Genomic DNA, 23,193 nt, shown 5'->3' with positions numbered 1-23,193 from the left:
ATAATGACACAGGAACAGTAGATCTAAGCTTGGCAAATAATGACTATCGTATAAATTCTCGTGGAAGCAACTCTTCTACCCTATGGACTAATTTCCGAATAAAATAATTTATTTAAAAAAAGGTTGCACACAAAACGGTTTGAGGTTTTTTTTTTTTGGGGGGGGGGGGGGGAAATAAATATTGAAGTTGTCAATGTATGTATTGAATGAAGCCAATCCGACGAAAATAATGAGATAATAATGAAATAATGAGATAGCGGTGCATGAGCAATTTAACTGAACATTTCACATGTCATTGTTGGTTGGAAACCCACCAGCCCCCCCCCCCCCTTCCCATTCAGCATATTCCATGATGCCGGACAAGCCAATGGTAATGTGCGTGGCGAGGAGGGAGCAAATAGGGGATTGCGAATAGTTGAGTGTCTAGCACCAAGAATATATTTTTTAGGTGTTCGGGCCAACAGCCCGGAACACCTCTTATTTTTGTTCGTTTTTTTCTTTTTAGGTGTTCGGGCCAACAGCCCGGAACATCTCTTATTTTTGTTCGTTTTTTTTTTTTCTTTTTAGGTGTTCGGGCCAACAGCCCGGAACACCTCTTATTTTTGTTCTTTTTTTTCTTTTCTTTTTAGGTGTTCGGGCCAACAGCCCGGAACACCTCTAATTTTTGTTCGTTTTCTTTTCTTTTTAGGTGTTCGGGCCAACAGCCCGGAACACCTCTTATTTTTGTGCGTTTTTTTTTTTTTTTTTTCTTCATACTTCTTCTTCTTCTTCTTCTTCTTCTTCTCAGCGTCCCTTGTCCACTAACAAAAGCACCTTTCAAAAACTCGTATGAACTTTACGTACTTTACAGAAATGGATATGTTGGTAAACTTTCGTTGACCCTTTGACCTGTTTAAACCGGAAGTGACTGTGAAATGATTTGAAAGGGCGTTGTTTATTGCCTTTTAGGTTGAAATATACATCCTTTGATGCTTTACCATCACATCATACAAGTCTGGCAAAGGTCTGGTTTAAAACAAATATTACCGATGACGCCACCAAACATACACTTTTACTAGATGACGTAATCATGTTGTTTTGACATTTTGCAATTTGAATCATTTATTACAAATCTTGAGAACAAAGCAAGGTGTAATATTTGTTTTTTAATCCAGGCTTTTACTCCCGGAAACCGAACACCTTGAGTTTGTTCACAAACTCTCAATCTCTAGTTGTTTTAATGTTTTATCAAAAAGTAAAGCATTTTATGGAATAATATTTCAAGGGAACTCTTTCACCATTACCTTCTGTAAACCCTGTAAGTTATTTGTAAATCAATGAACTTTAAACTTTTGTTCTGTTCAGAAAGTGTCCAGTGGCTTAGAACTTTATCTTGAGACTTCCCGACTGAAATGAGATCCAAACATAACTCAATTGACGCTTCACTGGCAACAACCAATATGCAATAACAAGGAAAAACCAATAAAAAGATGGTTGACATCACCATAAAACCATACAAGTTAACAACATCAACAAGTACTCGACGGAGCATCCTGCAGACAATTATTGGGGATGGTATTGACGGTTAAATAGACACTTATTTCAATATTGGCAAAAAAAAAAAAAACATCTAATGCAACTCAACCGTTATACAGGCTACAGAATTGAAACATTATAACATGGCTAAAGATACTCCGTTAAGTTATCACCAACATGAAAGGAAAATTTGAAGCATAGTGCTTTTTAAAAAATTTACCCTGGGACAGACAAGACTATGACAAAACAAGGACAGACAGACGGACGGGACCAGCCAGATAATTAAATAAGTACATTGTTTTGAGCGAAACAAGATGATTATGATGACATTAGTTTTACAGTTATCACTGTTGGCCTATAGTTAGTACATATTTTAATTTTCCTTGAAAAACTTTCAATCGTGAGGGGTTGCTTCATGCTGGTTTGTAGGTTGTTCCAAAATATTATACCCCTTGAAATATGACTATTTTTAGAATATGAAGTTCGGTTGAAGTTAATAAATTATGAAATCACCCTTTGTTGCACCACGAGTATTATGTGAATGTACTGATGAAGATAGAGTAAAACAATCATTATATCTTTATTTTACAATTCGATGTCCCCAAGATCTTGCCCTACCTTTGTAGAACTCCACATCGTCTTAAAACCAATACCACACACTCCAAAGAAACCTCCAACTTCATGGCAGCAAGAATCTTCAATAACACACACTCTAGATATAGAAACCTTCGACTTGACTGTTCAGCCAAAGTCGTTGAAGCGGTCTGAAAGAAAAGACAAACAAACAGTTTTGAGAATTAAAGGCAGTGGACACTATTGGTAATTACTCGAAATAATTCTTAGCATAAAAACTTACTTGGTAACGACTGGGGAGAGGTTGATAGTATTGTGAGAAACGGCTCCCTCTTTTGAGTTAACAGCGTCTTCAGGTGCGGATATATGGCACAAGTTTTGCGGGAAAAATCTGTAATAAAAAGATGGGGGGGGGGGGGTGACTTGTCCCCCTGTCCTATTTTAATATGTGCTCATAAAAAATGGTAAGATATTTTCAAAGACACTCTTAAATCTTCTTTAGTTCTTTATACTAAGTGGCACTTCTAAACAGGTACAATTGGTGTTGTGGCCAAGCATAATATACGAGTACATGACGATACTTGATGTACATGTAAATATTAAAATGTGAGTCATTGGCCACTCTTCGTCGTATCATTCGCCTGAAAGAGCATTCCTAGATACAATTTGTTTTTGAAAACCCAAATTAAGAGCACCGGACTTTAATACTCTCCATGACAAATAAAAGGCAATGGACACTATTGGTAATTAATCAAAGTAACTATTAGCATAAAACCTTACTTGGTTGAGGAGTAATGGAGAGCTGTTGATGATATAAAACATTGTGAGAAACAGCTCCCTCTGAAGTAACGTAGTTTTCGAGAAAGACAAGGGTATTTTTTCTTTCATTATTATCTCGCAACTTCGACGACAAATTGAGTTCAAATTTTCACAGGCTTGTTATTTAATGCATATGTTGAGATACACCAAGTGAGAAGACTGGTCTTTGACAATTACCAAAAGTGTCTAGTGTCTTTGACAATTACCACAAGTGTCCAGTGTCTTTAAGAAGCTACATGGGACTTGTAACTTGGCCGTTTAGTTTGGGGGGAGGTGGTGGTGGTTCAGCTACCACGTGCAATTTTAGAAAGGTAGAAAAACACATTTGGAAAATGTTGTAATGTTTGAGGGGAAGTTTTCAATATAAAAACGTTTACAAATTCAATATTGATTCTTTGATGTTATGAGCAACAGCAAGTACCTTGAGGAAGAGCGAAATATGACATCGATAAACAGTGCCAACAGGTCAGTTAGAATCACTCCAGCAATCTCACAGAAATATACTTTGCCAAGTGCCGATTAAAACTCCTATTGGTAAAAAACAGTTGAGGCGAGAAGTGTGTGCATCAAAGTGAAAATAACATCTAGAATTGTATGGCGTCCTCGCAGAGTGGTATTGATCTACAGGTAGTTGTCGAAATATACTTTGCCAAGTGCCGATTAAAACTCCTATTGGTAAAAAACAGTTGAGGCGAGAAGTGTGTGCATCAAAGTGAAAATAACATCTAGAATTGTATGGCGTCCTCGCAGAGTGGTATTGATCTACAGGTAGTTGTCGATTGAGCAATAATTACATGGGTCAGTTATTGATGAGCACAGATCTATGTTTTGAGAGAGCTGCGTGATTGAAAGAGCAGTTTTATTTTCTCACATGGTTGCTGGACGCCATTTTGTTTTTATACTTGGTCCCGTATGTAAGAATAATACTAATAGACACTTTAATATTCCAACCGATTTGTATATCAACTCATTCTTTTTGGAAGGATGCTTAATTCCACCAACGGGGATATTTTTTTTTAAGTGATGACAACTATTAACAGCAGCAGTATCTTCAATAATTCAAGGTTTATTTATTTATTTATTTATTTGTTTTAATTCTTCGGACAAAAACAAACCAAGCACAGGCCATCCAGAAAAGGGCAAAAGTATAAGAAACTGCCATAAAAAAAAGATGTGCCCTCCCAGACCTAGCTCATTAAAAGTACACATTTTTAAACACTCTAAAATTGCAGTAATAAAAAATATTAAAAAAAGGTTTGTTTGTTTCCGCAGTATTGAATCGTATATATACAGTCAATATGTACATGTTTCAAATAATACAGTTAAGCCAGGTAGATATAAAAACACTTTGATGATGCTGCAGCGGAGCTCACTATACAGTCAATATGTACATGTTTCAAATAATACAGTTAAGCCAGGTAGATATAAAAACACTTTGATGATGCCGCAGCGGAGCTCACTATGAAGCCAGGCTTAAAAGTGTTATAATTAGCCCAAAACAGGTGCGCTCTTTGAGTCCAAACCAAACACTCATGTAACTTTAATTACATAGGTTGGGTAGCAGTTGAAATAGCACAAAGTTGGGCTCAATCGGGCGATGCTTTTTGGGATTACGCATGCGCAAAGTTTTTGAAAATTGTTATGTGCATTATCTATCAGTTGAAGGTTCTCCGTAGGTAGGAGCTTTCGGGATAAGATGGGAAGCTAAATCTGAATGAAATAAACATAAGATTGTACATTTGAGAATTAAGCTAAATATTTTGTTATACATTTCTTAAAAGAAGACAATGAACGCAACTCACTACCGATGGTAAAAATAAGGATAAAACTGAAGGTTGACAAATATTTTGAACTTGCATTATTTGACTGCCACAGCTCTATAATAATTGCCATCATGTCACACGACTCTTTAGCCTCGGTTTTACTGCGTCCCCATTTTGAAATACCTTAAGTGCCGAAAATTATATTCATAAACTTGACGTTTACCGATTCGTATTAGTTGCCGAACTTTTGTCACGCACAAATAATATGAGTTCGACATACACGGCAAAGGAGCGACGTTGAGCGCAGGCATCACATACTATACTAGAAAACACTACAACCAACCAACCAATCATCAACGACCACACCTCTCTTGCTGGCACGTACACTTACCACAACACCAGTCATGTGACCAGGACTATCCAATCACTGTGTCCCACACCAACCCCCATCCCATATACAATTCAGTGAATTTAGTCAGTTTTCTCATATCATCTTGAGAGATTGCCCTGCAAACAAGTCCAAACGAAACACTTCTCTAGATAAAGTAGGATGATTTCTCAATTAGCATCTCTGATGCTGCATGTAGCTACCATTCTCACACTGATCTTAGCAACCATCAACCAAAATAAAGCTTCAGCTACACCGTTATTTAAGATGAAAATGAGACAGTTTCTATCTGCGGAGACTAGAAAGTTTACGAAAGCTCCCTATCAACAAAAAGAAGCACGTTCTCATGTCTTATGTGTGAGTTATTGCCATGCTGATCCCAAGTGCAACTCGGTCAATTACAACATCGACAATCATCAGTGTGAGTTAAACAATGCTACCAGGGCTCAGTATTCAGATGACTTTGTGTTTGAGTGTGGTAGCGTGTACTTCGATGCTGATGAAAAAACACCACTCTACTCTGTGCCAAACAAACCACTCCCCACACAGCCTGGCTCTGCTGGGCCTCAATACAGCAGTTGCCAGGAGCTTCTCCAGACATGTCATAAGGAGAGTGGTATATACACAGTCTACCCTTCTGCACTTAACAACGATAGTCTGCAAGTCTACTGTGACATGGACGGTGAGGGCTGGACGGTCATTCAGAGGCGTCAAGACGGCAGTGTGGATTTCCTCCGCAACTGGGTTGACTACCAGGTTGGTTTTGGTAACAAGTCCGGTGAATTCTGGCTTGGAAATGACAACCTACGTGCCCTTACCGAGTTTACAGGACTGTGGAAGCTGAAGATTGAGATGGTTGACTCCGATGGAAATGAAGTATTCGCTGAATATGGACACTTCAAGATTTCTGGTGAATACTTCAAGTTACATGTTGGTTTATACAATGCTATTAACAGCACAGGGTTGGATGCCCTCTCATGGCACAACGGAAAGATGTTCACCACCAAGGACAAAGATAACAACGCGCAAACCGAGGCTGACCGGATCACAGGTGGATGGTGGTACTGGAGAGGCTACGACGCTAACTTACATGGTATGTATCATCAAAATACAACAGCCCAATCTAATGGAATACATTGGCTCTCATCTGTATCACCGTATGAATACTTTACGGTCAAAGCATGTACCATGAAAATATCTCAAATAACAGTATCAACTGAACAGTCAGGGGTGTGAGTCATTACTAACGAACAAGTCTGAAACTTGGATACACATTCAAAGATATGTTGAAATGATACCATTTCTACTGTTTGGTAACCCCTGGGGTTAAACATTTCAAGGAGCTTTTTGAAACAGTATCCAAATCACTCGAGAAGTAGACTAAGAAGCAGGATTTCTTTGTTTGTGAAAAACAAATATTGTCTGGTTTTCTTCACCAGGCTCACATAAAAAGTCTGAGTTCAGCCAACAGTCTGAACAATCTCATCCCTGCGAACAACAACAAAACCCAGATTTGTATTTTATCGTCAAAATGATAAACATTTTGACTCTGAGAAACGTTACTACAAGAAACGTGCCTCAGATTGTGTATTCAAATTACGGATTTATTTTCCTGCGTGGACAGATTTTCGCCAATATTATATCAACAACAATACCATCTTTTGAAATGAATTTTTCACGAGTTAATTTGATTGTATATAGCCTAATATCTACATTATTGTCATTTTGAAAAAAATCGACTGTTTCCTTTTTAAAAAAAAATTTACAGAAATTTGTATCAACTTTTATTTACAAGTGCTTGATTTTGTTATCAGATTAACTGTAACCAAACAATGCTGATTCAAATGTGGGATAAAGCGTTAGTGAGAAACAATTTGTGTCTAAGTTGTTTTCTCCTCAACAAAAACTATACACAAACTATAAACAGTGTATTCTCAAATTGCAAGGAGTGTCCAACTAAGGAACACGATGCTTGGATCGGTCGAGTTGGTCTTTGACTAACGTTTGTAAACGTTTGTTATCAAATGCATATGGTTAGAAAGATGTTAAAAAAGGAGAATACAACGATCCACACAAATTTGCCTTGAAATTGCGTGGTTTTCCTTTCACTTTGCGAACTAACACGGTCGGACGATTGACTCCCATCATAAACTGCCGACCGTGTTAGTCGACGATGGAAAAGGAAAACCCTGCAATTTCGAGTAAGACTTGTTTGGATCATTATATTATAATTTAGAATATCTTTCTACTCATATGTATTTTAAAACAAACGAATACAAAGGCTTTTCAAAGACCAACTCCACCGATCCACGGCAACGTGTTCCTATAATATATGACCTTTGGAAATTTGATAAATTCTTTGAAATATTTTTAAATTCAATTCAATTCTGTTTCTGAGTGTCAACATTATTATTATACTAAGAAGAAAACACTGATTAAAAGCGTTCCAGACTGACAGCATTGGGGACATAGACCCCAAATTTTAACAACTTTGAATACTAATTAATACAGTATGGAATGGGAAGCAAAAAGCCACAGATGCATGATTTTTGATCGACAACTTATTTTTATGTTTTGATATCATACTAAACCATACAAAATAATGATGAGTTTATTATTTCAACTCGTTCATGCCTAAGACTAGATAGATTGCTTTTTAGAGTTCTATTCCACTGAAAAGTATCAAAAATGAGCGAGGCCTGGGGCCAATTTCATAGAGCTGCTTAAGCAAAAAATTTGCTTAAGCACGAAAATAGCTCCCTTATTTTACACATGTTACTGGCCAAAATGTCATGCCATATACATTGCTTATGACTAGTATTTAGCTGTTGTTTACTTAGCATAACAATTGAGTGGAGTCTTGGCCGGTAATCTGATTTTACTAAGCAATGAATTTTTTGCTTAAGCAAAATTTTTTGCTTACGCAGCTCTATGAAATTGGGCCCTGGAGGGTACTGTTTGACAGTTAATTTTACTGTTGACTAATTGCATGTACTGGACACGCTTGGTTATTGACAAAGACCAGTCTTCTCACTTGGGGTATCCAAACGTATGCATAAAATAAAAAACCTGTGCAAATTTGGGCTCAATTGGTCATCGAAGAAAAAACGCCTTGTTGCATTACTTTGAGTGCGTCTCAGGTGCATGATAAGAGGCTTCAATATTTTGAGTGAGAAATTACTTCTTTCTCAGAGGGAGCCGTTTCTCACAAAGTTTTTATACCACCAGCAACTTTCCATTGCTCGTTTCCTAGTTACCAAGTAAGTGGTTTTGCTAAACATTATTTTGAGTAACTTACTAATAGTTTACAGTGCCTTTAAACATAAATAGTGGTATTAAAATGTTGAGCAACAAGTTGATATGTTGAGCGGTGAGATCATTGATGCATCGATACAAGTTATCTGTCTTGACTTACAAATGTTGAATGACTGTTCAAATAGAAATATTGACTGTTATATAACTGACATACAGATCCTTGTCATTTGATTGGTGGAACCTACTTCACGTGACATTCACTATTACTCCCATCCGCACCGGCGATCAAAAAGACTTATTCGCCCATGGGGAATAGCATTTCCCATTCAACAGTTAGGATCATCCTTGTTCCCAATGTTTTTGAGCAGTACATCCAGTGCCGCCGCGCCGCTGCTAAAACAAAGGAGCACCTGTGCAAAAGGTTGTGATCCGATTTGTGCATTGTTGCCGCTACGCGGCGCTATATGATTTTTGGTTGTCAGTAATTTGTGTGATTTTTCAAATGTTATACTTTTAGAATACATCAAATGACAAGGATTTATATGTTTGTTATATAAAACAAATATTGAGTGGCTTTTTTATTCGTGGAATGGAAGGAATATTATCGCTCGGTAAAATTTGGACTGTTCCGTTTCACTCGGCTCTGCCTCGTGAAATGGAACAGTCAAAATTTTACCTTGCGATAATATTCCTCCCATTCCACTCTGAGCCACTCAATATTTGTATACTATGAGGAGGGGCGCAGTAAAAATTATAGACCCAAGGTGATGTCAAAACCATTGCCCTAAGACTTAAACGGATAGTTTACTAAAGTTGCTGAAACGTTAACTTAAAAAAAAAAGTAGATACGATTTGACATCGCTTACGATTTGCAAAAATACTAATTAATTTTGTATATTATTTTCTGCAGCAGATTAGCTGTTCTAGTGTAGTGATTTTATACTATTTGATTGTAATGGATCGGAGTTTAAAGGAACACGTTGCCATGGATCGGTCGAGTTGGTCTGTGAAAAGCGTTTGCAACCGATTGTTAAAAAATGCATATGGTTAGAAAGATATTTTAAAAGAAGAATATATTGATACACACAAGTTTAACTCGAAATTGCGTGGTTTTTCCTTTTACCTCGTCGACTAAAACTTTCGGCTGACCGTGTTAGTTCGCATAGCACAAGGAAAAACACGCAACTTCGAGGTAAATTTGTGTGGATCATTGTATTCTACTTGTAAAACATATGTCTAACCATATGCATCTTATAACAAACGGTTACAAACGCTTTTCAAAGACCAACTCGACCGATCCAAGGCAACATGTTCCTTTACCATCGGTAGGCAGCGTCTTCTTGCATTATAGAAAACCAAATGTTCAGGGCCGATTTCACAAAGGTCTTGACTGTGTATATTACTATCGATTGCTTATAAATGTGTGATGTCACAAAACATGGTGGTATTGAAAACTCGTCTTAAAGATACTGGACACTATTGGTAATTGTCAAAGCCGTAATTGTCACTTGTTGTATCCCAACATATGCATAAATTTAAAAATCTGTACAAATCAGGCACATATTTGTGTATTTTATCATTGTTTCATAAAATCGACAGCTCACCGTTTCTCGTTATACCAAGTATAATTTAATGCGAAACATTTTTTTATATATTTTTTTTTAGTAATAACCAATGGTGTCTAGTGCCTTTGAATTCTTTTAGTACTTTTTGAAATCGACCCCTGGTGAATTTGAAAGAAAAGAAACCCGTTATTTATCGTAACTCCTTGAACTTTAATTAATTTAACTAAAGTAGTACATAAGTAAGATTGTTATAATCAATGCAGTGGTGTATCCAGGAGTTGGAGTCCAGTGCATAATTTAAGATCTTGAACCTCGACGTCAACTGAGTATTTTCCCTGCGTGTAAAAAAATACTATCTTCGGCGGACAACAGAGATGAGAGCTGCCCCACACCCACACCCTAACCCACACCCTAACCCACACCCTAACCCATACTGCTGGATACACCACTGAATTAATAATGATAGCTTAAAGACACTGGACACCTTTGGTAATTTTCAAAGAACAGTCTTCTCACTTGGTGTATATCTCAACATATGCATATAAACACAACAAACATGTGAAAATTTGAGCCCAACTGGTCGTCGAAGTTGCAAGATAATAATGAAAGAAAATACACCCTTGTCACACCAAGTTGTGTGCTTTTGGATGGTTGATTTCGAGACCTCGAGATCTAATTCTTAGGTCTCCAAATCATATTCGTGGAAAATTACTTCTTTCTTGAAAACTACTTAATTTCAGAGGGAGTTTTATACTATCAACAGCTCTCCATTGCTTGTTACCAAGTATGTTTTTATGCTAACAATTATTTTGAGTAACTACCAATAGTGTCCACTGCCTTTAAAATTGAAAAAAGTTGACAATGTACAGTTTTAAAAGTTTGGTTGTAGGTAGCTTAAATATAACATGCTGGAAAAATCGAACACGAGACTACACGGACCGTGTCAAACAATTGATTGACTGTGAATAACCACGTAAGAAATCTTCAATTTGGTTTCGGTTACATGCCAAGTTGATTTAACAGAAGTACATGTACATTCCTCCATATTTGATTATGTTCTTCACTCCTACAACATTCAATAAGGTATTTCGAGTTAAAGAGACACGTTGGCTTGGATTGGGCGAGTTGGTCTGTATAAAAAGCGCTCGAAACCGTTTGTAACAAAATGCATACTGTTAAGAAAGACGTTCTAGAAGTAGAACTATAGTGATTCACACCATTCCTCGAAATTGCGTTTTCCTTTTATTTTGCTAACTAAAATGTTGGCTCCTTGGCGTGCAGTGTTAGTTCATGACGTATAAGGAACCCCGTGCAATTTCGAGGCATAATTTGTGTGGATCATTTTTCTACTTCTGTCTAACCATATGAATTTCAAAACAAACGGTTTTCTAAGGCTTTTCATAGACCAACTCACCCGATCCTAGGCAACGTGTTCCTTTTGCACCTATTTTTGGACTGACTCGTATTATGGTAGTATTTCTGTTGCTTTTCAATGTGACTGCCGTTTGTTCCGACAGCCTCATGTTCGGATAACTTATGTTCCGAAACCATTAGGTTCCAGTACCCATATTTCGGCATGGTGTGACTGCTCCGGAGCAGTCAGAGTAAAGGGGTGCCGGAACATAGAGGCAGCGGAACAAAGCGGTGTTGGAACTTACTGGTTTCGGAACAAAAGGGATTTTCGGAACCAATTTATGTGCCTCTATTCAAATCACGATCAGAAGTCGAGCTGTTCAAGCACAACAAAAACATGCTTACTGATTGGTGTTACCAGCCGAACTGCCATGTCACTGATAACAATTTGTGACTGGTATCCTGTTCATTTCTGCTTAGCAGGAAAATTGGGTCTAATTTACAAAGAAGTGCATTTTATTAATTACAGAAAATTAAAGACATTGTGAAGTTGGAGTTTGGTCGTTTGTGGTGGTTATAGAGTGGATCTGTAAATTAATGGTATTACAAGAAAGTAAAGGCTGTTTCACTAACTTCAAGTTAAGTCAAATAAACCAACCCAGTCATGTAAATATTTCTTGTCACTCCGCCTGATACTTTCTGTCTGTTGTCTGTGCATTCAACATCATGAACATTATAACATTTATGTTTGTTTATATAGACGATGGACCTGTTACATCACGTTTACAAAAGAGCCACAGAACCTGGACTCCCTGCAGGCATGATTTGTACACAGCCCAATTGCAGATATCATAAAATCTTACATTTTATGGAGATTGCACTGTCTAATTCTTATCAACTTTTGATATGATGAAAGGGGCACATCTCAAAACTTGTCCAGCGTTTACTTTCATAATTCTTGGATTTATGTGGAAATCATTCTCCTGAGATTCTACTCAAGCACTACCCCCCCCCCCCGAATGGAAATTAAAAATGGGCTGAAAGATGATTAAAAAGAGGTTGCTATCAGAAAAAGTTACTTAACACAGTTGGGGAAGGGGGCACTATGGGAATTTGCTTCCCTGAGAGTCTCCCCCCCCCCGATGGGAATTTAAACATTGGCCGAATGGGGTTAAATAGAAGTTTGTACACAGTTCATAGTATTGTGGGGAGGGGCAGAAGGGACACTTTTTCCTTTAAGATTCCCCCCCCCCCCCCGGTGGGAAAAAGTTAAACATGGGCTGGAAGACAATTAAAATGAGGACGCTATCACAAGTACAGAGTTCACAGTATTGGGGGAGGGGCAGAAGGGAAATGGTTTCCTTCAGACTCCTCCCCCCCCCCCCAGATGAAGAAAAAAACAAAATTAAACATGGGCTGGAAGAGGATTAAAAAGAGTCTGGCGCCCAAAAATAGTCATGGGCTGGAATGGGATTAAAAAGAGGGCGCTATCACAAGAAGTTTGTACACAGTTCATAGTATTGGGGGAGGGGCAGAAGGGACATTTTTTTTTCTTTGAGATACCCCGCGGTCGAGTTGGTCTTTGAGAAGCGTTTTGTAACCGTTTGTTATAAAATGGTTCGAAAGATGTTGTAAAAGTAGAATACAATGATCTACACAATTTAATATGCCTCGAAATTGCGTGGTTTTCTTTTTACCTCGTCCAATAACACGGTCGGCCATTTATGGGAGTCACAATTTTGACTCCAATAAATGGCCGACCGTGATAGTTCGCGACGTAAAAAGAAAACCGTACAGTTTTGAGTGATACTTGTGTGGATCGTTACTTTTAAAACATCTTTCTAACCATATGCATTTCATAACAAACGGTTTCAAACGCTTTTTATAGACCAACCCACTGTACATGAAGTGTAAGACCAAAGCAACCTGTTGGAAACTAAAGCACGCGATACGCGCTGAAGCGTCTTATTTGCATAACAAAGCGATTTGCATATCGTTTGGCAAAGTCTTGGCACGAAGAAGAATACAGGGAATTTTGCGGGATGCGTGAAAACCCTGGCATTACAAAAACAACGTGTTTAGGCTGTTTCTGCCCTTGGTACAATAATGTTTGAAATGTACCTTTTGCCCCAACGTAAACGATGTTGTTGTGCATTCGTTCAGCTGAGCCAAGTATTTACGTTTTAGCAACACAAGCTCTTCTTAGCTTGGCTTCGTTCCTCTTATGGAGTGCGTTTTGGCGACCCCAACCAATAACTGTTTCGGTTGTTGGTCGTTGGTTCTGCTGTTCAGACTAAACGATAACCGAGTTGTGAGCTCGGTTACCGTTTTGGTTATGACGTCAGAAACAGTTTTTGGTTGGGGTCGCCAAAACGCACTTCTAGTGTAGGCTCTTTTAGTGGATGCATGGCAAGGCGGATTTAGGCAGGTCCTCCTGCCAAAGCGACTGCAAGAAATGAACTGATGAAGTAGGATGAAGTTGAGCGGGCAGTTCGGTTTGTGGGACGCTGCCTCGTCTCTATGACCCTGAGCCAAACTTCATAGAGCTGCTTAAACAGAAAATGCTGCTTACAAAATCCCTGCTTAGTAATAATGAGCAGGGTTCCAATGCAAAAATTGTACATGTGACATTGTATGTTGGCTGATAACGTAATTCTGGTTAGCACAACTTTGTTGTCCTTGCTTGTTTTTGTAACGCCCTATGATATTAACTTTGATTCTCTTTTCTCTATTATAGTATAGGCCTGTATGTGACGACACCCATGGTGGAAATTTTAACATCCCAGTTTTTGCAGTGTTAGTTAGATTCGCGAACTATACCCCTTTTTATGAAGAGTGTGGTCTAAAGTTCATACGACCGCAAACCCGATCCACTTACTTCCAAAAAAATGTATAAATAAATCAATATTATTCATTTCACATCTCGTGACTTCCTCTTCTGACACAAGTTCCTTTTTGTGGTCAAACAATTCCAGCCACGTGGTAAGCGTGCTTTTGCTTTTTGAGTTTATTTCTCTTTTCGTTGTTTAGTTTTTTTTTGTTTATGCAAGTCTTCAGGCACATAAGGCCTGAAGGCCACTTCAAGGTGTGGGCTACAATTATTTTTTTTCCAGAGACCGTTGCCACCTACTCCTAGGGCTGAAACAGGGTCACCCCTTTACAGTCCATACGGATGTGTGGGTATCATCAGTCAGAAGAGAGCAGAAAGCATTGCCTTCCCATTTTACGTAGCAAATGTCACGACCGGGATTCGAACCCACACTCTGCTGATCATCAAACACCAGAGTCTGTATCCGGTGCTCTTAAAGCCATTATACACTTTCGGTAAACAGTATTGTTCAAGTCACACACTTCGTGTATCACAACTTATATATAAAATAACAAACCTATAAAAATTTAGGCTCAATCGGTCATGTAAGTCAGGAGAAAATAACGGGAAAACCCACCCTTGTATCCGCGCGTTTCGCCGTGTCATGGCATGTGTTTAAAATAAATCCGTAATTCTCGCTATCGAGAATTGATCGTATTTTAGTGTTTTCTCAAAAAGTAAAGCATTTCATGGAACAACATTTCAAGAGAAGTCTTTCACCATTACCTTCTGTGAACCCTGTAAAATATTTGTAAATCTGTGAACCTTTTTTTTCTGTACCGAAAGTGTATAATGGCTTTAACCGCTCGGCCATGACATGCCGAGTAAAAAATAAATAAAAATAAAAAATGAAAAAACATGCTGATGACTCATGCTTTAGGAAAGTGAGAATTTTTTCCCCTTCACCTCCTGCATCCGAAATCAGCTCATTACAACTTCATTATATCTACGGCTGGTCATGTTATTTGGTTTTACAAGGGCAAAGTATACATTTGGATACACAAATTACGCTTACCAGAATAAGGTTACCAGCCAAACTACCAAGTAGGCCTACTTAGTAAAATGTATTACTGGTATCCTGCTCATTTTTGCTTAGCAGAAATTGTTAAGCAATATTTCCTGCTTAGACATCTCTTTGAAATTGGGCCCTGGTAGTTTATTTTCTTTAATTTAAATTTATTTTAATTCTTCGGATTATACAATTAAAACGAGCACAGGCCGTCCAGGGAAGGGTAAAAGTAAAAACAAAATAAAAACTGTCATAAAAAAAATGTGCCCTACCCAGACCTAGCCTACTCATAAAATAGTAACAATTAGTGTACTATACACTAGAACACTCTAAAATTGTAGTGAACTATATAAACAAAAGATGGCACGTAAAAGCAATACACAAACGATACCTGCAAGAACCACAGTATAAAAAAAATAGTTTGATGCCTGCAGACTACACCAAAGCACATCAGCAATGTAATCACATCCGTGCTTCATTTGAAATGTATGCACTTTCGTTGTTGTTTCTTGCCAAAGTTCAACAGGAAGTTGTTGCACAATATTAGGTGCAGCTATTGTTTCCCATTAAATCTATGTAACTCTTGACACACGACAAAATAACTCACAACTGGCAGCTCGTTACACAGTGTGTGGAAGTTCAAACTTGTTCAAACGATGGGAAAATGTAAGTATACATTGGTTTGGGTTCTAAATGCATTGGAAACTATTGGTAAATACTCAAAATAATTCAGCATAAAATTAACTTGATAACCAGCAATGAAGAACTGTTGGTAGTATAAAACACTGTGAGAAACGGCTCGCACTCTGAAGTATCATGGTAGTTTGTTTTGGTAATTTCTCACTCAAATAACAAACAACTTAAGCTGGAGCCTTTTTATTATGCACCTGAAATCACCTAAAGTAATCATTCAACAAGGGTGTTTTATTCTTTCACTGTTTTCTTGCAATTTCGGTGACAAACTGAGCCAAAATTTGCACAGGTTTGTTATTTTATGCATGTGTTGGGATACACCAAGTGAGAATACTGGTGTTTGACAAATTTATACCGAACGTGTCCAGAGTGCCAATATTGTCTTCCAATAATGTTTGCATGTAATGCTATAGTTTAGAGTGTATATTTGCCATTTTATTTCGTTTCCCTCAACACTACCGACGGGGAGGAAATGAATTGCAAACCGATGCTTATCGGGTGACAAATTGACGTACACATTTAGATTCTAATTGAACAATGCATGCTATGTGTCAGCCGGTATGTGTTTCAATTATGGACAGTAAAACCAAAACCAAGAAGTGTTGTGTTGCGGATGGCTTACGACTTGCTGTTGTAGAAATAGAGTAAGATCAACTATTCGCATTCTGTGTTATTTTCATCCGTTGGGTAACGCAATGCTAACGTATAGGCCAAATAATCAAGAATAACAGACCATGACAAACACATTATTTTGCAGCTGAACACATGTCAATCGTTATTTGTATTTGTCTTTTATTGTCTATAGTCTTGTTGTTAGATTTATCATGTGGGGAGTTTAGTGTTCATCGCCTGTCCGTCTTCTGTCTGCCTGCCCGTCTGTATGTCTTTTTTGTGCTGGATCTTTGGTTTTGTTTGGGGTGTTTGCTTGTTTGTTTGTTGTGTATTTTGTGTGTGCGTGTGTGTGTGTGTGTGTTTTTTTTGTTTTTTTTTTATGGACTGTATGAATTTCTTGTTTGTCTGAGGTAATTGAACTCTAGTGCTTTTTTAAATGAATGTGCAATGTTTTTCTGTGTAATTTTTTTTTGTAATATTTTATCTTAAGTTCACTTCTGTAGTTTGTTATTAGCTGGGATCCATGGGAGATCAGTGAGTTTTTCTCACTGAATGGATTTCCCATGATAAACAAGAAATAAATAAATAAATAAATAAATAAATAAATACATCAGGTCAACATTGAATTCAAAAGAAATTCGTCATCTTTTTAAAATGTCGTTGTCGACCACGTTGGGGGGTGCCAACATTAAAGGGGCACGTTGCCTTGGATCGGACGAGTTGGTCTATAAAAAGCGTTTGCATCCGTTTGTTATAAAATGCATATTGGTAGAAAGATGTTTTAAAAGTAGAATACATGTACATCTTTCTACCAAACAATGTTTAAAAAGAAAGGCGTTATCAGAATGAAACTAAAAACACGGAAACCGTTTTGCTTTGTTTTATGTTTTTCCCCTTTAGATTAACCACATTTCCCGGTATTACTTTTAAAGGTGCAATGTCATTCATGATATCTAATAGAAATGTCGTTTGTGAGCAAAAAAGGGTTAGAAAATGTAGAACAGGGTCGGTAATTATTTTGCCATGCAATGCTCGAAAAATGTCTGTACACACGTTTATGGGTCCTAAAACGACGGCTTAGTTAAATACGGTGGACACTATTGGTAATTACTCAAAATAATTATTAGCGTAACACTTACTTGGTAACAAGTAATGGGGAGCTGTTGATAGTATAAACATTGTGAGAAACGGCTCCCTCGGAATTAACGTAGTTTTCAAGAAAGAAGTAATTTTCCACGAATTTGATTTAGATACCTCAGAATTATGTTTTGAGGTCTCGAAATCAAGCATCATTCTGAAAGCAAACACCTTCGTGTTACAATGGTGTTTTTTCTTTCATTATTGTCTCGTAACTTCAATGACAAATTGAGTTCAAATTGTCACAGGTTTGTTATATTTTTTTACATATGTTGAGATACACCAAGTGTGAAGACAGGTCTTTGACAATTACCAATAGTGTCCAGTGTCTTTAAACAAAAATACGATTCAATCAAATTCACAAGAACATTATATACTAAATGTTTTTGGATTTGTTTTGCTCACAAAACTTATCCAATGGCCAAAGTTAATCTATACTTTAAAGGCCTGACACATAACTGTTATGATTGCAAAGCAACATCTGACACGCAATGTAAACAAATACGGTTATCGCAATACAAATTCATATATTGACTGCTACTATAGTTCTCAGGGGATCACCTATGGTGTCACCTTTGCGGGAATAAAGCAATGAGTAATATTGCTACTTGATGACCAAAGTACATTAAGAACAAGATTAGCTAGAAGGAAACAATACAAAAATATTTTCAATGTTAACAACAACAAAAATGAAACCTATTTAACTATGACCAGCTCAGTAGGGATTCAGAAAATCAACATGCAGAATTTATTTTCAGGTTATAGTTGCAATTGATAGCATTTAGAGCACACCATTCCGTTGAACAATGTTAACATTAAAGTTATTGAAATAATCAAACAAAGGCAAAATGTATCTATTATCTCAGTGCAGTCGCTGTTTCATTGTTGCAAACTTGTTTGTAAAACTCGTGTACTGACCACAAATTATATTGTGAAGTATACATTGTAACACCCCTTATCATTACAAACAAATCACAGTGGTGTCACCTTTGGTGTCATATATTTAACCGTTACACGAGTAAAAAGCAGTTACAAACATATCTGATTGTGGTTTACTTTGTCTACAGTTTGGTTCAACGTCTTGGCTGTCTTGCTAGTTTTCATAAGCAGTCCCATTAACGTAGGTGAGTGAAAAAATTACGCAACCATTATGTTTTGTTGTTGTTTTTGTTTGTTGTTCTTCTTTTTGGATGTGGTCTAGTACACCACACCCTTTTCAATCCTTGACTTGTTACACAGTGGCCTACGGAACGCCAGACTGGTCCCATAAAGACATGGACTGATCTTTACAGGCCCAATCAAGTCATTGGATGTAACAATGATTTCATTGGATGAACAGGCAGTGACGTAAGCGGCCACATCTGAATTATGAGTGGTCGGAGGTGATATAGTCAGCTTGCACTTTCGGTCACTGCCAGACGTCGCGGTGATAGCGTTCCGACTCTCCCGCGATTCCCACGGTACTGCTGGCCTGCGAGACTATTGCTCTCACGACTACAATGGGGAGTAGAAGTCGGGCAACCAGCAGCTCCGCAACAACTCGACTATCTCATTGTTAGGTGCTAACTAATTGGGTCTCAAAATTCATCACTGCAATAACCTATCTTTCTGAAAGTTTGTATATACTCAGCGCCTTGAGTACCTTGTTTGGTGGATACGTGCGATATAAGACTTTCGATATTATCTCACCGCGTGTGACTTGTCCACAAGTTTAGGTCACTGCATGCAGCGGGTGGATGGGACGTGCAGAACTGAATGCGAAGCTTTTTTTGTGAAACGGATGTGAGGTCAAAGGCTCATCTGGCAGGATCCGGTGCCATGGGGAAATCTGTCCCGGAGGCGAGTTTTTTTCTGATTGCCGTCCTAAAAAAATGTTCCTGAATTTTTTGAAGGCATTCCTTTTCTTGAAACGATTTAAAGGCAGTGGACAATATTGGTAGTTACTCAAAATAATCATTAGCATAAAACCTTACTTGGTAACGAGTAATGGGAGAGGTTGATAGTATAAACATTGTGAGAAACGGCTTCCTCTGAAGTGACGTAGTTTTCGAGAAAGAAGTAATTTTCCACGAATTTGATTTCGAGACCCCATAATTAGATTTTGAGGTCTTGAAATCAAGCATCCGAAAGCACACAATTTCGTGTGACAAGGGTGTTTTTCTTTCATTATTATCTTGCAACTTCGACGAACAATTGAGCTCAAAATAATGTTCACAGGTTTTTGGATAGTATGCATAATGTTGAGATACACCAACTGAGAAGGCTGGTCTTTAAAAGAAAAAACAATCCCCACTGAAAGCACAACGACGGTGGTAATTTTAATATACAGAAGCGTAATTCATATCCCCGAGATAATGTTCCCCATAAACGGGAAATTAGCATTGCCATATCGGGGGACCGAATCTCCGGGGGACAGAATCTCCTTCCACACCGGCCCGGCAGGTACCGGCCGTTAATCGCGGCCCTCGAAGTGTGACATCTGGGCCCAATTTCATAGAGCTGCTAAGCAAGAAATTTCTTCCCAGATAAAAACAGGATTACCAGCCAAATTTCCATTTGTTGCATAGTGCTTGTTACTGGTATTCAGCTTTTGTTTTTATCAATGAAGAAATTTCATGCTAAGCAAATGTTTGTGCTTAGCAGCTCTATGAAATTGGGCCCAGATGTTCAGGCTACAAAACATGCAATAACATATTGCTTATTTATGTGTGTTGTATAGTGACTTCACTGCGCTGCCATACGTGCACTAATTTGGCGGCAAGCAACAGCCTAATAGAGACCGGCCTCTCAGCTAACAAGGCATGCGAGATCTTTGACCCGACTGGTGTAAGTCAAGTGGAGTGCCAAGAAAGCTCAAATGGGAACGAGGTTGTCGCCTGTGAGAAATGGGAGGGTTCGTTTACCGTCAGCATTCCTCTACGTAAGTCCTTAAAGGGAAGGTACACATTTGGTAATTACTCAAAACAAATATTGACTTAAAAACTGACTTGGTAACGAGCAATGGAGTGCTGTTGATAGTATAAAACATTGTGGGAATCGATCCCTCTGAAGTATTAACGTAGTTTTTTAGAAAGAGGTAATTTCTCACTAAAATAATAAAAGACTTCTAGCTAGAAGTCTTTTATTCATATCTGAAAGCACACAAATTCGTCCAACAAGGGTGTTTTTTTTCTTTTTTCATTTTCTCCCAACTCCAATGACCAATTGAGCTCAAATTTTCACAGGTTTGTTATTTTATGCATATGTTGAGATACACCAAGTGAGAACACTGGTCTTTGACAATTACCAATAGTGTACATTCCCTTTAATAATCATTTCATTTTTTCCCAACAGAAATTCATAATTTAAAAGATACTAAACACGAGTTTCATTGACCCCATTCTTTTCATTTGCTTATATTACAAAAAACACAGGGAATATTTCCCTAACTGTGAGAAAAGTTTCACCAACATATCATTTGAAAAAGTCGTCAGGCCGGATGCCCTTTTTCATGCATCTGAAAGCACGCACATTTGTTCAACAAGGGAGTTCTTTCCCCCTTGTTTCGTGCAACTTTAATGACCACTAACTTGAGCTCAACTTTTCACAGATTTGTTATTTATACATGTTCGGATACATCAATGGAGAATACTGGTCTGTAGCATATTGTGTCAAGTGCCCTTAAGTTATAACACTGTTCAGTATGCATCAGGAAATGACCAGATAAATTTGTTGCTTTGTTTCAGTTGGGTCTACACTAATATCAGGACAGAAGAGGGGTTGTGCACTCGTCCCAACTAGTGAGATGCACACGTGCACACAATCGTCTGACGTCACAGCTTTTCTCTCGGATGCTGTCAATCTTTACCTTGCTGGTGTATTCTCACTCAGCGATGTGCAGGGAATGTACTGTGCGTGTGATCGGAATGACTGCAATGGTGTGAACAGGTTGAGGATCGCCAGACCATGGTTTTTTGTAGCTCTGGTTCTACTCTTTCAGGCTTTTTTACAATTTCATTTTCTATGTTAGCAATCGTCTTCAATAATGAAGTGTGAATGGGAGACTTCTGGTGACACTATGGGTGGGAGCAGACTCCAATGGGTAAATCCATTGTTATTGGTAATGTGCGCATGCTCAGAACTACGCAAACAATGAACATATATCTGGTAAGTCTGCTGCCACCTAGCGTTCCAAATTCCCCATTGGTTGGAATTTTGCTGGTGTGGTAGACTTGGCCCCTGTCTTTAAGATAGGTACCTGCTTTTTAGATCCAGTGATTCCATTTGGGACGGCTTTGTAGAGGTGCTGGTCACCTGTTCCTCCTCGCCACTCACTGGCTTGGTATTTTTTAGCTATTTCGATTCTTTGTTTTTTTTTCGTATCGATTTGTATTTCTATATTTTTATGCCAGTGTAAAGTCTAATAAAACTAAAATTAAAACTAAACAATGATATTGGATAAACGTGCGCGCACAGTGACATAATATGCCAAACAGTACACTCAGTTTTTCAAGTCTGCCATATAATTTGACTGCGTATCTCTATGTGAAATAAATGTAGGCTAAAGGTGAATGTAAACACCGGTTTGGAGGCAGGTCTCTGGCGTTATTCACGTCAGGGCAAAATTTCATAACGCTGCTTAGCGGCCGATCTTGTGCTTACTGTGCAATTTCTCTTTCATAGCGCTGCTAACCGTGTTGCACACGAAAAGGCATGCTAACCTTGCGGTGCTAACCACACGAAAATAAATGACGTCACGATGCAAATCCACTGTGAACACGCAATATGGTCGCCCAATTTTGTTCTGCTTTAAGCAAATTGTTCTGCTACAGTAAGCACGCAAATTTGCATACTTTTAAGTAGCGGAATGAAATTGGGCCCAGATTTTCAGGCTGCACAGACAAAGCCAGGATCAGGAAGGGGGGGGGGGGGGGGGCACACGCACACAGAGCATCTCCTGAATGTTGTCCCATGCGTGTGTGTTCCCGATCCCATACCGTAAATTAACATGAGCTGAAGGTGAAACACACAGTGTATACTTTTACATTCAATTTGGGAGTTGTGTTTTCAAAACAACTATTTGAATGTCATGGTCTTCGATTTTGTACAAATCTCAAATAACGTGCGGAATTCAGCGTTCTAGACTGTATTAAATATTGGGTTTAGGGAAAACTCGCACAGCGCATGCAGGTGGAATTGATGTGTTAAGGGGAAAATAAACCTGTACTTGCTTTATAAAATTAAACGTTCGATAGTTCAAAGTGTTGTTGTTCGTTTTTTGTTACACGACTCGTTTTAATAAAGTTTTTTTCACAAGTTAGTAATCCAAACACAAGACACGGCTTTTAAACGGGCCGTATAGCTGTTGCTCCTTATTATAGTTTAGGTTTTCCCGGCCAATTTCAGCAAAAATCCATTCATTGTAACTCCTGGCTCATTCATTTTCGTTTTGAAAATGAATGCACTTTGAATCAACATTCAAGAGTCAAAAAGAGTTATTCAATTTCAAAAAGTTAGCATTCACTGGTCAGATAAAATCATTCAATTTCATTAGGCCGCAAGACTCGTTCAATTTCGTTAAAGCCAGCAGCAAGACCTGGTCAACCATTCAATTTCATTAATGGGCAAACATTTTCCAAATGTTTGCATTCAAATTCAAATTC

General features: G+C 38.1%; 1 protein-coding gene across 1 annotated transcript; it reads left to right on the top strand.

Annotated features, from left to right (window-relative positions):
• Positions 1-15,663: 15,663 nt before the first annotated feature.
• Positions 15,664-22,775, top strand: LOC139937064 (uncharacterized). Its single transcript, XM_071932047.1, has 4 exons — positions 15,664-15,775; positions 18,619-18,675; positions 20,271-20,471; positions 21,277-22,775. The coding sequence occupies exons 1-4, from the start codon at positions 15,766-15,768 to the stop codon at positions 21,558-21,560; spliced, it is 552 nt and encodes a 183-aa protein (XP_071788148.1). The 5' UTR covers positions 15,664-15,765; the 3' UTR covers positions 21,561-22,775.
• The last annotated feature ends 418 nt before the right edge of the window (positions 22,776-23,193 follow it).

This window comes from Asterias amurensis, chromosome 5, assembly GCF_032118995.1.
Source record: "Asterias amurensis chromosome 5, ASM3211899v1".
In the NCBI taxonomy this organism is placed as follows: domain Eukaryota; kingdom Metazoa; phylum Echinodermata; class Asteroidea; order Forcipulatida; family Asteriidae; genus Asterias; species Asterias amurensis.
This window is presented reverse-complemented; position numbering and strand designations above follow the sequence as displayed.